Consider the following 14846-nt stretch of genomic DNA (forward strand, 5'->3'; position numbering starts at 1 on the left):
TTTGTGACTTAGGAGTGCGATTGGAATTGATTTTGGAGGTCCGATGTAGAATTAGGCTTGAATTGGCGAAGTTAGTATTTTGGCGAATTCCGGTTGATAGGAGAGATTTTGATCCGAGGGTCGGAATGAAATTCCGAGAGTTGTTGTAGCTTCGATATGTGATTTGTGATGTGTGTGCAAAATTTCAGGTCATTCGGACGTCGTTTGGTTGGGTTTTTGATCGGAAGTGCATTTCGGAAGTTTTTGAAGAACTTAGGCTTGAGTCCGATGTGATTTGATGGTTTTAGCGTTGTTTGATGTGTTTTGATGATTGGAACAAGTTTGAATGATGTTATGGGATATGTCTGTGCTTTTGGTTGAGGTCTCGGGGGCCTCGTGTGAGTTTCGGGGTGGTTTCGGATCATTTTGGAGAAGTTTGATATTGCTGGTTCTGGTGTAACACTGTAGCTTGGGAATTGCGAAGGATTTGCTGGGAATTGCGAAAACACTGTAGCTTGGGAATTGCGAAGGATTTGCTGGGAATTGCGAAAACACTGTAGCTTGGGAATTGCGAAGGATTTGCTGGGAAATGCGAAGGATTTGCTGGGAATTGCGAAAACACTGTAGCTGGGGCAGAATGTTTAAAAAACATTTCATCCGTGAGTTGGGGTTATTTTCCACCATTGTTAAGCGACCTTGGGATTATTTGGCGAGCAATTAAGAGGGTTCTGACTGGGAATCGAATGAAGTTAAAAACATGATTTTATTGTAGAATCATCCTTGAAATTCATGAGAATATAGCCAAATTGTAAGAAATTAGGGCTTGAGTTTGAAATTCTAAATTTGAGATTTGAGGGGCCATTTGTGGTCCGATTTGAGAGATTTTGGTATGTATAGACTCGTGTCGAGATGAGGAATCCGGTGATGTTAATTTGCTGATTTTTCGAGAACTGGGCCCGGGGATCGGGTTTTGCGAATTTCGTGATTATCGATATTTTTCGAGCCTTTTCGATTGGGTTATGTTCCCTTAGCCTATTGTGACGTATTCGTTGTGATTTTGGCCAGATTCGACGCACGAAGAGGTGAATTCGAAAGGCAAGGGCATAGCAAGCTAGGACTTTGGCCGGCTTGAGGTTAGTAATAAATGTAAATGCTGTGTTGAGGGTTTGAAACCCCGAATTTGTACATCGTAGTGCTATGTGAGGTGACTTGCACGCCGGATAACGGGCGTGGGGTAGAGCACCGTCGGGGATTGTGACTTGGTCCGTCCCGCTTAATAAAATCACTACCTAATTGATTGTAGTTTTGTGATATCCTTATAAAAATGGATTAATTGTCATAATTGGGCTTCGTGCCAACTACTTGAATCCTTCAGGGATTATTTTTACTGGTTTCTTACCATATTTCTAGGTATTGAACTCAGTCCTGGTATTTAACACTGTTTTTTTGTAAACTCAGCCATTTTTCTAAAAGTAGGAACTAAAGTAATATTTTTAAATGAAGTTTGGGCTGAATATTTTCATATTATTGTGCCGAAAGGCTTATGTGATTTTAGACTGAGTATGGGATCGGACTGCACGCCGCAGTGGTATGATATTGATATTGATATGAGGCCGAGGGCCTGTTTGATGCCACGATATGGCTTATTATTGCGCTTGGGCCGTAAGGGGCCCCTCCCGGAGTCTGCACACCCCCAGGGAGCGCCGTCGACGTTAAATAAATGGAGCGGGCTGCACGGCCGCAGCGGGGTACTGGAGGTACCGGTTTATGTGTTGCATTGCACTTGATTGCCATTTACTTATTTATCTGTTGTGATATTTCTATAATTGTTTTCATTAGTTTATTGAGTTGATATTATTTAGATTGAGCTGCTGTAATTATAGCTTACTTTGTGCCTGTCCAGGATTTCTTACTCTCAACCCTTATTTATGTTTATTACTTTCTGGGTTGGAAGTACTCACAATACTCCCTGCACCTTGTGTGCAGATCCAGGTACACCACAGGGTGAGTGAGGATTTGTTAGCTGAGCAGCAGGATCTGGGAGTATCGAGGTAGCTACATGGCGTTGGCAGCCTTGATCTCTCCCCTCTATCTTTATCCTTTTATTCGCATTTTCTTTCCTAGACAGATTTGTGATTAGGTGAATATTCTGTATTAGAGGCTCATGTTCGTGACACCAGATTCTGTGGGCTGACTAGTATTTTATGTTTGGGGTTTCCAAATATTAGAGATTATTTCAGGGATTCCGCACTTAAATTGGTATTTTATTAGTGATTATTTATTTGTTCATCGAGGTTAATTGGCTAAGGTTGTGTAAATGGTCGGGCTTGCCTAGCAGTGTGTTGGGCGCCATCACGACCGGGGTTGGGTCGTGACAGGTAATCACTTTAATAGTTGGAATATGAACTTTTGAACATATAATGATTAATTTATATGCCATTTGATTAGTTTTGGGTTGTTCGGCACTGAATTGAGGGTTTGAGCACAATCTTGAACCGGAAAGTAGGCTTTGAGATGAGGTAAGTCTCTTTTTAACCTTATAAGAGAGAATTAACCCCTTAGTGGATTGAATTAATATGTGCTTCTATGTGTGGGGGATACGTACGCACGAGGTGACGAGAGTCCGTACGTAGGTACTAATTATCTTATGTCCGGGTAGTCTAGGACCCAAATCATGTTATACTTGCGATGTTTGCACCCTACTTGTTAAGTTAATTACTTAAATCATGTTGGATCTTGATAAAATAATTGTAAAAGGCTAAACTTCATTTACTGGACCGTTAATGAAAATTGTTATTTCTTTGACTATTTGCCCCTAGATAAACCTTGAATTGGTTGTTTTAATGTATTTTCCTCTTCTTGTGGAGCGGGCCGAACGCCTCGGTAGAAGATAAATGCATCGATGGTTCGTGCTGTTCGACCCTCGACAGTGCACAGTTTAATATTTTATGTTGGATCGGGCCGTACGACCTCGACATAAATTGCGCGTTAAATCTTTGGAACTAACTAAAAATTGATATTGCTTCATTAGCTTGAGATATAATTTGTTAATGATGGAACAAACTTGGGATTTATTATTAGTGAGAGGCTTGCTTATTATTTTCCTGTGATTTAGCTTTCAGCTATATCTATGTAATCCATGTTTAGTTATAATTGTGACACTAGGTCTTGGCACATACTAGTACACTTGTGGTTTTGGTTTATTTTTATGATTATGATTTGCACTCAGCTACTTTCGTTTTATTTATTTTAAATCTGTAAATTCTTAAATATAAAACCACGTACACAAGTACTCATATAAAGCCTTTTTATTTTTCAATCAAACATTATTCCAATAACACTTTTATTCAATGAATCAAGTACTAGAACAACGGGACGAAGAACTAGTAGAATGCACCCAACTCCTAAACATTTTTAACATTTACATATTTTTTTGAAACTTGTAATATTTTGTGAAATTTTATTTTAGATTGTAAATACATTTCTAATTTGAATATTATTTATGCTATTCTTAAAAGTTTATTCTCATTAGAATGAGAACACGTACAACGAGCGTATACTAAAACTAGTATATTATAATAATATAATAGTACTTTTTTTAGGGCCTTAAATATTTGAGGGGCCAAGGCAAAGGCTTCACATGCCTTACCCTAGAGTCGCCCTTGCCCCTCACGTTGTTTGGAGTGAAAATTTGTTTGACAATAATTGATACTCGAAAAACAATTTCTTTAGTTAGGAGTATTTTTTTGGTGGCCACCTGTAAGTTCTGCAAGACATAAGACTGTTTTTCTCGGGGGCAAAAAGGGTAATAAAGGAATGATTTAGTTTTCTTTTTTTTTTCAGTTTACTAATCCATGTTTAGTATGGATATAATATTTACAATCTGCTTATAAATGATCTTATCTTATAGTGTCAATATTTTCTAAGCATTAGCACACAAAATTGACTTAAACTCTTTCTCTAATCATTCTTGCTTAAAATTGAATGAGCGTGATCCTCCACAGTCCACACGATGAAAATTAAATATATGAACTTTTTTTGTCTTTCTTAATGACAAGATGATGATTAATGAAAGTGGACTACGTTACTAATTTTAGATTAATCAGTTTTGTGGCTCTTTAAAAACTAGTTCCATTTGGTGCATACACACATTTAAAAGGGAAGGACCGACCACTACAATCTAGTTAGCTAAATTTGCAAAACTACGATGCAAGTATTGAAACTAAAACTCGAAGCCTTTTATCACATTAGAAATATCACATTAGAAATAACCTTCAATTACAGAACCAACCCCTCAGTTTTTAAAATTACTACACCAAGATGAACTTGAACTAAACCTCATATCAAGTAATTTAATATCATCTCAAACCATGAAATATGATCTCACTATTCTGTCTTTTGTTCACTAACATATGTTCATCACATCTTCTATCTCCATAGACAAGTAGCATAAGATGCTAAAAATACATAAGAGAACACCGCAGGGAGTTTGCTAAACTCTTGAACTTGCAATAAATAATTTTATACAAAACCTAAATAAAATCTTGAAATGCTTGGCAATAGCTGCAACATATTGAGTAGATTAGTTACTTATGTAAACCTGATGTTCAACACCTGCACAGTAAACAAAGATATATTTGATTATAACCCTTAATTTTCCTGCGCTAGTTTTCCTTCTCTTTGGGATCGAGGCCCTCTCAATCTCTTGGGACTTCCAACCCTTCTCTCCGTAAACAAGTCTTTGTACTTTTCAAGTAAGCGATCCTTCTCATCAAAAAGGCCTAGTAGCTCATATGTATCAGCTACTTTCTGCACGACTGACTTATCAGGGGGTTTCCGATCAAAAGCTTCTAAGCCCTTGAATAGCTTAACAAGATCCTCAAGCATATGATTTCGGCAATATACAGAAATCATAAGGCTACACAACCGCCAGGGCACAGAATGCAGATCATAACCAATTTTATTCTTCCAAAACTCATGTGCCTCTTTTGCCCTATGATCCATATCTAGTGCTTTAATTAACTGCTCATATGTTCCCATTGTGTTGCCTTGACCCTTGCTTAACATCCACTTAATGACCTGAACAATTCTATGCCACTGTTGTTCTTTCTCTAGTTTGAGCAATACCTGCTTTAGGGGTCCAATGGGGAAATTCCGCTCCCACGCAACCCAAGCATCAAGTGCACCATATACAGCTTCCTTACTATCCTTTAAATCAAGAAGTGTATTTACGAGAAAGCTAATCTTGTCCTTCCTTGAGATATTTTCTCCTACTTGGGGCTTGCGTTCGCCTCCAATGTAGTTTTTTGCAAGGGCAGACTGTGCTTGATTGCCACATTGATCCCTGGAGAACCCTAGTGTCTTTGCATCACTTTGATTGGGGATTGAATGTCGCACATCTGTATTGTAACTGCAAGTGAGGATGAAATTTCTGTCCACTCTAAGTTGAGTAATTTGTCTAGTGAGCCTTGTAATTCTTGCAGCTCTTGACATCATATGTTTGCCTGCCAGTCAAGTAAAAACAACAAGAACATTAAAGGAATTATCGGAGTAGAAATTTTCAGAACAAAATTTCTATTGCTATGATAATGAAGCACCAGCAGTAAAAGTCAGTAAGCTCCAAAACTTAATAATTGATAAAATCAGCAACAGATAAATAGCTGTTAGCAGACGCCTAAAGGACAAACCCCATAGTGCAATCAAAAGTTCCATGCAGATAAAGATTTGGGGATTGAATGTCGCACTTCGTAAAAGCCTAACAGGAGTGGATCTCAGAGAGCTCTGGATAAGTATATATTAAAAGTTCTCTTGATGTTTGGATTTTAAAAAGTGAATAAGCAGTGCTTTTGGATGTTTTGACACTATGTCTGCTGGTGGTTGTGGCCTTTCATCCATACACTCAGTGGTGCTCCATATATTTGAAGACTTCTGTGTTTTTGAATCACTAAACTGCCACTGTGGCTGTTTATCTTAAAAATTCTCTTGATGCTTATCTTGGTTTTCAAAATGAGCAGTGCTTTTGGAAGTTTTAATACTACTTCTGTTGGTGGCTGTGGTTTGTCATCCAGACACTCGGTGGTGCTCCATATATTTGAAGGCTTTTATGTTTTCTAATCACTAACTGCTGCTGTGGCAATTCATGCTTTGATATGTCAGCTGAAGTATGTTATTGAGTTGGGTTACTGGGTTGGATAAGCTAATTTTCTTAGTAGCAGGAGAACAGATTCTGAAGTTGGCTGAGAGGTAGGATTGAATTCATTGACCCTCATCCTTTTCTGAAGAAGTGCTGTATCTTGTGCTATCAGCATTGGTTAGAAGCAAGAGTCGTTCTTGAAATCTTCTTGGATATCTATCTGAGCTATTTGTCCATCTTGCTGCATATTCAAGTAAATTTCCTCACTCCCAACCACTTTCTTTTAGCTACCTGACTCTATTTACTAGAGTGAAATGAAATTCAACTCATGTTAGGGGAGAAAGTTTCTATGAATTATTTCAGGTCTCTTTTTATTGTGAGATTACATCTGATATGATATATTTGGGTTGGTTAATTAATTATATCAGTTGTTTACTGTTATTTGCTAGATGTCATCTTTGAAGGAGAGATGACACAGAGATGTGTAAGTTTGTTGGGTAGGTTATATATTGTCGCCCAAATTGCAGAGGAAGGTAAAGTATTAGCAAAGTGATTGTTCAATATCTGTTAACATTGTATTACACAGATTATTCAGGTGAATAAATAGATTTTAATTTCTTGGTTTTGATTTTCGGAGCTAGTAACATGACATTTTTGATTTTGCAGTCGCGCTATTTTCAAGGGATTAGTATTGTTGCAGTGTAATTTGATTTGCCTAGCAGCCTAGGAATTTTTATGTGTGATCTGTTCGAGTTCTAACACATGAAAAACAGTGTAGCCTGCAACATTGGCTGCAACTTCATTCTCCATAACTCAACTTGAGAAGAAAAGGTATGTAAGATTAAGAAGAGCAAGAGCATTGTGTTTACACTTTCTCTGCTTGGACTAAGGCTTTCATCAAATTTTCTGTTTTTTGGATAAAGAAAGGTATTTTCTGTATAGAAATTTCCCAAAGCAGACAAATCTTTATTAGGGAAAAAAAACTAAGCAGATGTAGGCAGAGTTCTCAACTAGATTCAGGCGACCTACATTAGACTTGACAAATGGTGCTAAACAACCTGGTCATGCTAACAAGCAATTGAAACCCTAAACTATGAACTATACCCTGGGCTCTTGTAGGCAGAGCTGTCACACCTCCTTTTTTACCTACCCGAAGGTAGCACAAGGGAGTTTTTTTCAATTTAAGTGACATTATTCGAAATGGGATTATTTATTTATTTCAGAGTCGCCACTTGAGATAGTTTATTTGGTGTCCCAAGTTACCGGTTTATTTTAAAATCCCAAATCGAGGAAAATTCGACTTTACTTTTGAAGTCTGCGAACCAAAAATTCTGAATAAGGAATTCTGTTAACCCGAGGGAAGGTGTTAGGCACCCCCGGATTCCGTGGTTCTAGCACGATCGCTTAAACTATCATAATTGGCTTATTATCTGATTCTAATACATGTTTTAGCCTGTGGTATGTTTTTAAAAATTATTAACCGCTTTATTTTATTTTAAAGAAGATTTAATGTCACCCGCAATCCGAAACACATCTTATTCAACGTTGTTAAGATTTGGATTTGGGTCACATGAAATGCACACCCAAGTTTAGAAAAGTAATATTATTAAAATAACGCGCCTAAAGCAACTATGTGTTTTTAACTTTGCGAGACCCATGAAAATTTGCTAAATGGCACGCCTCGAGTTCTAAGGATTTTAAAAGAAATAATTAAATGAGGGTCATGATTTTATTTGGCACGGCACACCTCAAATTATTCTAAAAGATTGCACTCAACTTAAAGCAAACTACGGACATCTATAAATTATTTCTTTCTAAGTTTGAGATTGTTGTGAAGTCGTGATTTATGGATATAACATTGGGGAAAGATATGTACGATTTTAGCTATTGCAAAAAAAAAAAAAAAGATGAGCTAGCTATTGGAGTAAATTAGCCAGAATGTATCAACATTTTACAGCCCAACAATTAAAGCCTCAAAACTTATTATGGGGGTCTAAATCTTCTTAATTTCAAATCAGAACCCAAATACTATATTTCAAACCCACCCATCGGCCCAACTCCAAACCATTTGAGTTACCCGATTTTGCTCCCTTTTCAAATCTTATCTGACCAAATACATGTTCATGAAACATAATTCTGGGTGTGACGTCCGTATCTCAAACCTTCAAATGAATTGCACATGAAATAAATAACTTGCAACAAGAAAACATTTAAAAATATCGCTATATATGACGTCAAACTTTTAAAGACCAAACAAATGTGTCAAACCCATGAAACAACTTCAGCTTCACGATTTTACCATCTTGGCAGCCATAAATGTCATTTTAGCTTACAATTCATTCATTAATGTAGACAAAATTCCAGCAAATATCATGGACATAAAAGCAGAAAAAATTGAAGAAGAGAAAAAGAGAAAAAGAACCTCTCATTAAATGACAACTCCAAGCCAATGTACAAGAAATCCAAACTTAGTGAAACTCGACTCGCCGACTCGGCCACCAAACTCGAAATCACAGATGAAAGAGAATTAACGGAGCTCAGTCAAATTTCAGCCAAACAGCAACAGCGAACCGGAATGACGAAGCCGAACCCAAGAACCCAATTTTCAAGCTCAAATTGTCCCTTCGACCAACTTCCCAAAGAATCTTCAATTTTAAGTTCCAAACGATCCTCTAAATTCTCAGAATACGTGCAGCAAAAATAGAAGTAAGAAACAACTTCAAATTCCCTCTTTTTTTTTTTTGATTTCTTGTTTTTCTTTTGGAGTATTCTTTTATTTTAGATCTGGAAATTTGAGATGTGGATATGAATATGAGTATAGAATATCAGGGAAGGTGTGTGTTCGATCTTTCGGCTGAGCTCGCCGGCGTCCATGGCTGTTTGGAAACGGCTCAAGGTGCTGTGGGGAGGAGAGGGTCGTTTTAACGGAAGCAGTGACAGCGGGGGTGTGTATGAGAGGTGAAATGAATTGGAGAAGAAGAAGGAACAAAAAGCAATCGAGAAGAAGAAAAAAGGGCTCGGATGCGCCGCTTCTCTGTTATTCTTTTGAGGGGAGGGTGGAATATGATAATGTGTAGGTAGTTAGGGATTAGGTATTATATAGATTAGGCATTAGGTTAGGGGTATGGTCTAGTAATTATGGGGTTAGGTAAGAAAATTTGGGTGTAAAAACTAACTCGATATCTAATTAAATCTTTTCTTCAAATTCTTTTTCTTCTCTTTTTTTTCTTTTCTTTAATTAAAAATCTTAAAATTAAAATCTTAGGTTATATAAAAATGTGAAATTAAACTAATTAACTAATTACAAAAATTATAAAAGCTACTTAATCCTAAATTAAAAGAGAAAAAATCAATAAAAGGAAAAAGTATAAAAATGGAATATTTTTTGTGATTTTCGAATTTTTATAAAGCAAATAATTACTGATTAATTCTAAAAATGTAAAAACAAATCCTAAATGAAATGCATGATATTTTAATATTTTTTCATGATTTAAATAAAACTTAAACATGCACAAAAAATGCAAACAATTAAATAAAATTCTGCAAAAATTCCTAAAAATGGTAATAATTAAGAAAATCTATTTTCTTGGGATTCTGTACGAGTAATTCATATAGGGCAAAAATCACGTGCTTACAATCACCGTGAAACTACCATTGCCAGATATGCCCACCAACCAAAATCGCCACCCATCAGAGCCTCACAACCACCACAGCCGACCAACACCACCAGCTGTTGTTGCCACTACCACTAGATTTTTAGAACGTTGTTTCATCAAAGAAACAGTTCTTACAATGTAAGTTAGGATTTTCTTTGATATATAATATTTAATTATTAATTTGATTTAAATTTACTAGCTTGTACAGAAGAATATATTAAACACATTCAGATGTTAACAACAAAAAAAATCTTAATTATCCTGTATCAGATATAGAAACGATATCTTAATAATCAAATATGTATTGACATACAAGCATCTTAATCCTCAAAAAACAAACGAGGCCTAAACCAGGGGCAAAAAGAGACCTCAAAACATATAAAGCACTATCTTGAAGGGAAATTTTCAATGTCTTCTTTGCCCCTAGGTTAAACCTTTTTTACTTTACGTTCGCCCTTACTTTTATGTAAATCGAGCTATTGTAGAATCCTAATCGGTAATAGCATATCTCATTTTCTTCTTGTTTTTCCTCTTTTTCCTCTACTTATTTTTGAACATTTACGTAAATAATACAACTTTTCATGCCTTTCTAAATGCTCAAAGTGAGTAACAGTCCCCAAGCCTATCGCATGGCAAGGTTGCAAGATACCTTCTGAAAAGTTAGTTCATCTTTGAGAATATAAAAATTAAATGTTTAAATATATGGTAAGTAAACCATACTCAAAGTTGAGTCTCCTGGAAGCAAAAAATTTTGAAAATGAGAATATACAACAAAAATAACCAAAAGAAAGAAAAACTGCTTTTCATTTTGACTCTATTTTTCTAGATTCTGCCTTAAATAATATAACAAACTTTTTTAAGATTGTGCTCAGAGTTGACTCTACTCGTAGTAGAAATTTTGAAACTAAGAGAACACACAGGAAAAAAAGACTTATTTTCGTTTATTTTTCGAAAAATCAACTTTAATAATCTAATAAATTTTTTAAAAATCTAACTCAGAGGCTTTTCCACTAGAAGCAAATTTCACGCCCAAACGCCAAAAATTGTCTTTTCATTTTGGTCACCCAAAAATTATGCATCCAATTAACCATTTATTGTTCATTCCTTCACGTAATTTTTTAAACATTTTGATGCCCAGCACTAAAACACCTATGTCCACACCATCAAATTCAGCCAATTCACTAATAAACTCATATCACAGTTTGGCACACAGTTAAAGTAGAATGAATCACTAAATTAAATTTTTAAGGAACAGGTGAAAAAAATAAATGAATAAGTTAGAGCAGAAAATACAAAACAGAGATGGAGGTACAAAGAGACTTACAGTGACAAAAGAGGACTGAGCTTTTGATTCGAGTTACTGTAAGTCGAGACAGGGTTTAGGGGATTGAGCTTGGATTTTGATTGTTTTTGTAGCAAAAATGACAAACTAGTCCCTTATGTTTGGGATAGGTTTAAAGTACTTCCTTAACTATTTTCAGAGTAATTTTGATCCTTTAAATGTGCCAAAGTAAGCACTTTTGATCTCCTTCAAATGTTTATAAACTATGTCTATTAGAATTAACAAGAATCATGAAAAAAATGACAACTCACATTTGAAGGTGGCCTTTTTTACAATTTTTGCTATTTTTATATATTTTAATGTTTGGTGTAATCGTAAGTGTTTTGTTATTTCTAGTTTTTTTCAATATTTAATATAATTTTTAGTGTTACAAGATTCGAACTTTGACGGGACTTTTCCAATATTTTCCGATTTCTTCTTTTTGCAATTTTTGTAAAACTTAATAAGTAAAGTTTGTTAAAAAATTTTGGTTTGAAAGATTACTACTATTGATTGAAATTACATAACACGTACATGAGAACGCTGTGAAGCAGCGGGGCGTGTTTCCGGGGCGTATTACTCGCCCTATGCCTAGAAACTAATTTGTACAAACCCGAAGAGTAAGTATTTAAATAGCTATTACACTATTGGCGCTCCAGGTACAAAAATAAGGGTCTTGTGAAGCTCCATTGCTACTGTGTCTCCAAAAGGTGCATGGCGCTATCCCTCTTGATTGTTGGTGTCCAAAAGCATTTTTCCCTTGTGGGAAGTTGATGATAGATTGAATGGTTGCCTCTGTCGATGCATGCCCATCCTGTCTTCAGTCAAAACATCCCAAAGGAATGGTGGAGGTTTTGCAAAAAAGGTGATGTTGCTCCCTGTTAGGTTAGAGCCAAAATGTGCTAGCCTGTCTGCTACTATATTTTGTTCCATGTACGTGTGCTTCACCGGAGGATCATATAGCTGATGTAGCATGGACCTACAATTGGTAATAAGATGTGAGCAGTCAGTGCTAGTGTCATATAAAATATTAATGACTTCCAAAGAGTCAACATAAATTTCTAGAGGATGCAACTTGAGATGTATGGCCATTTGTAAGCCCCTTAGTAAACCCATCAGTTCGCGTTCTGTTATAGTTGGTGCAGCTGTGGAACCCGCAAATCCCATGAGCCAATCTCCTGAGTGGTTACGAAAGACACCCCCAATACCTGCCAAGCCATGCATACTTATGGTGATGTTCTAAACGTCAATGCCACACAAGAGGGGGGGTGATTTCTGTGGTACCTAATTTTCGCGTTAGAAGAACCTGGTTCTTCTAAGTGTTCTAACTACAGCAGTTTGCGGAATAATAAATACTGAAAGTAAAGTGCACAGAGATTTTTACGTGAAAAACACCTGGCTCAAAAGGTAAAAAAATCACGACCTACTACTCAGTAGGATTTTCCCAAACTCCACTAAAATCACTGAGCCAAAAACTGCATTTACAAAACTCTTTGTAAACCTAAGGATTAACTCTAATTCCAGTGTAGCACACAGCCTCAACTGTTGCGACACTTTCAAGTTAACTCTAACTTGAATACTCAGAGTACCTAATACAATTGCTTCTAAGAAAGCTGAAAGGTACAATATGAAAACCTACTACAATTGAACTAGACTTAAAATAAACACAATGATGAAACTGGTTCTTCTATCTTAGTTCCTGTAGCTTCAGACGTGCACACTTGTATCTCGCATATGTTGCTTGCAAATCAGACTTGATCTTTTTGCTCTCAAATATGCTTAACTTCTGCTTATGTGCATTACCTCTAAAAGAGAACAATCGTTATATTTATAGAGTTAGTAATCAGAGTTTGATAAGAACTCGAATTGTGGATCCTTTGACAATTCGAGTCCAAGAACAACTCTAACTCCTAATCCATATTCTTGATCCGGATGTAATTCTCTTTTCATAAGGAGACTTCAACTCCTTATCCTATATGCAATCTTTTCGATCAGTTCAGAAGATATTCATCAAGATATTGCTGCTTGATCTCAAGGACTTATCTTCTTCACGTGCATCTCATGTGTATGGGCCATAACAACTGTGTCTCCTTAGATAAACCTGGTCCTTCACTGAGTTCGTTTGTCATTCTTCAAAACTTCAACTGATCTTGGGCCAACAGTGTTAGCTTGCACGGTCGCTCGTTCTTCATTATTGGAGCGTATCCGTGATCGGCAATTTGATGACCCCCATTTGTGTGTCCTGAGAGACACGGTGCAGCGTGGAGGTGCCACGAAGGTGACCTTAGATGATGATGGTGTTTTGAGATTGCAGGGGCGAGTTTGTGTGCCCAATGTCGATAGGATTCGAGAGTTGATCTTAGCGGAGGCCCACAATTCCCGGTATTCTATTCACCCGGCGCCGCGAAGATGTATCAGGACTTGCGGTAGCATTATTGGTGGCATAGGATGAAGAAGGATATTGTTGCATATGTGGCTCGTTGTTTGAACTGTCAGCAGGTTAAGTACGAGCATCAGAGGCCTGGTGGACTGTTTTAGAGGATTGAGCTTCCCGAGTGGAAGTGGGAGAGGGTTACCATGGATTTTGTTACTGGACTCCCGTTGACCCGGAAGAAGTTTGATGCAATTTGGGTCGTTGTTGATAGGCTGACCATGTCAGCGCATTTTGTTCCTGTTGCAACCACTTATTCATGCGAGAGGTTAACTGAGATCTACATCAGAGAGATTGTTCGCCTTCATGGGGTGCCGGTATCTATCATTTCGGACCGGGGTACGCAGTTTACCTCGCGCTTCTGGAGAGCAGTTCAGCGAGAGTTGGGCACCTAGGTTGAGTTGAGCACAGAATTCCATCCTCAGACGGACGGACAGTCCGATCGGACTATTCAGATATTGGAGGACATGCTCCGAGCTTGTGTTATTGATTTTGGAGGATTGTGGGATCAGTTCTTGCCTTTAGCGGAGTTTGCCTACAACAACAGCTACCAGTCCAGCATTCAGATGGCTCCTTATGAGGCGTTGTATGGTAGGCGATGTTGGTCCCCGGTGGGATGGTTTGAGCCGGGAAAGGCTCGGTTATTGGGCACAGATTTAGTTCAGGAGGCCTTGAATAAGGTCAAGATCATTCAGGATAGGCTTCGTTCGGCTCAGTCGCGACAAAAGAGTTATGCAGATCGTAAGGCTCGAGATGTAGCTTTCATGGTTGGTGAGCGGGTATTGCTCCGAGTGTCGCCTATGAAGGGTGTGATGAGATTTGGGAAGAAGGGCAAGCTTAGCCCTAGGTTCATTGGTCCACTTGAGATTCTCGACCATGTGGGAGAGGTGGCTTATAGGCTTGCCTTGCCGCCTAGCTTGTCCGCCGTGCACCCAGTTTTTCATGTGTCCATGCTTCGGAGGTATCACGGCGATCCAGCCCACGTGTTAGATTTCAGCACTGTCCAGTTGGACAAGGATCTGTCTTATGAGGAGGAGCCGGTGGCTATTCTAGACCGGTAGGTTCGTCAGTTGAGATCGAAGAGTTTTCCTTCAGTACGAGTTCAGTGGAGGGGTCAGCCCCCTGAGGCATCGACCTGGGAGTCCGAGTCCGATATGCGGAGCCGTTATCCTCATCTATTTCCCGACTCAGGTACTTCTTTCTTTTGTCCGTTCGAGGCGAACGATTGTTTTAGAGGTGGAGAATGTGACGACCCAAAGGGTCATCACCTGTTTTCTCACTCATTCTGTGTCTCCGAGGCCTTGAAAACCTCATTTAGGCTTGCCT

At 37.7% G+C, this 14846-nt stretch overlaps 2 protein-coding genes across 2 annotated transcripts; both read right to left on the reverse strand.

Annotated features, from left to right (window-relative positions):
• On the reverse strand, positions 4236 to 9177 carry LOC109212051 (pentatricopeptide repeat-containing protein At4g18975, chloroplastic). Its single transcript, XM_019375672.1, has 2 exons — positions 8535 to 9177; positions 4236 to 5483 (listed from the first exon to the last, which is right to left on the reverse strand). Exons 1-2 carry the CDS (start codon positions 8539 to 8541, stop codon positions 4630 to 4632), a joined length of 861 nt encoding a protein of 286 aa, XP_019231217.1. The 5' UTR covers positions 8542 to 9177; the 3' UTR covers positions 4236 to 4629.
• LOC109220687 lies at positions 11810 to 12313 on the reverse strand. The gene has a single exon (XM_019385147.1). It carries the CDS (start codon positions 12311 to 12313, stop codon positions 11810 to 11812), a length of 504 nt encoding a protein of 167 aa, XP_019240692.1.

This window comes from Nicotiana attenuata, chromosome 2, assembly GCF_001879085.1.
Source record: "Nicotiana attenuata strain UT chromosome 2, NIATTr2, whole genome shotgun sequence".
Classification (NCBI taxonomy): domain Eukaryota; kingdom Viridiplantae; phylum Streptophyta; class Magnoliopsida; order Solanales; family Solanaceae; genus Nicotiana; species Nicotiana attenuata.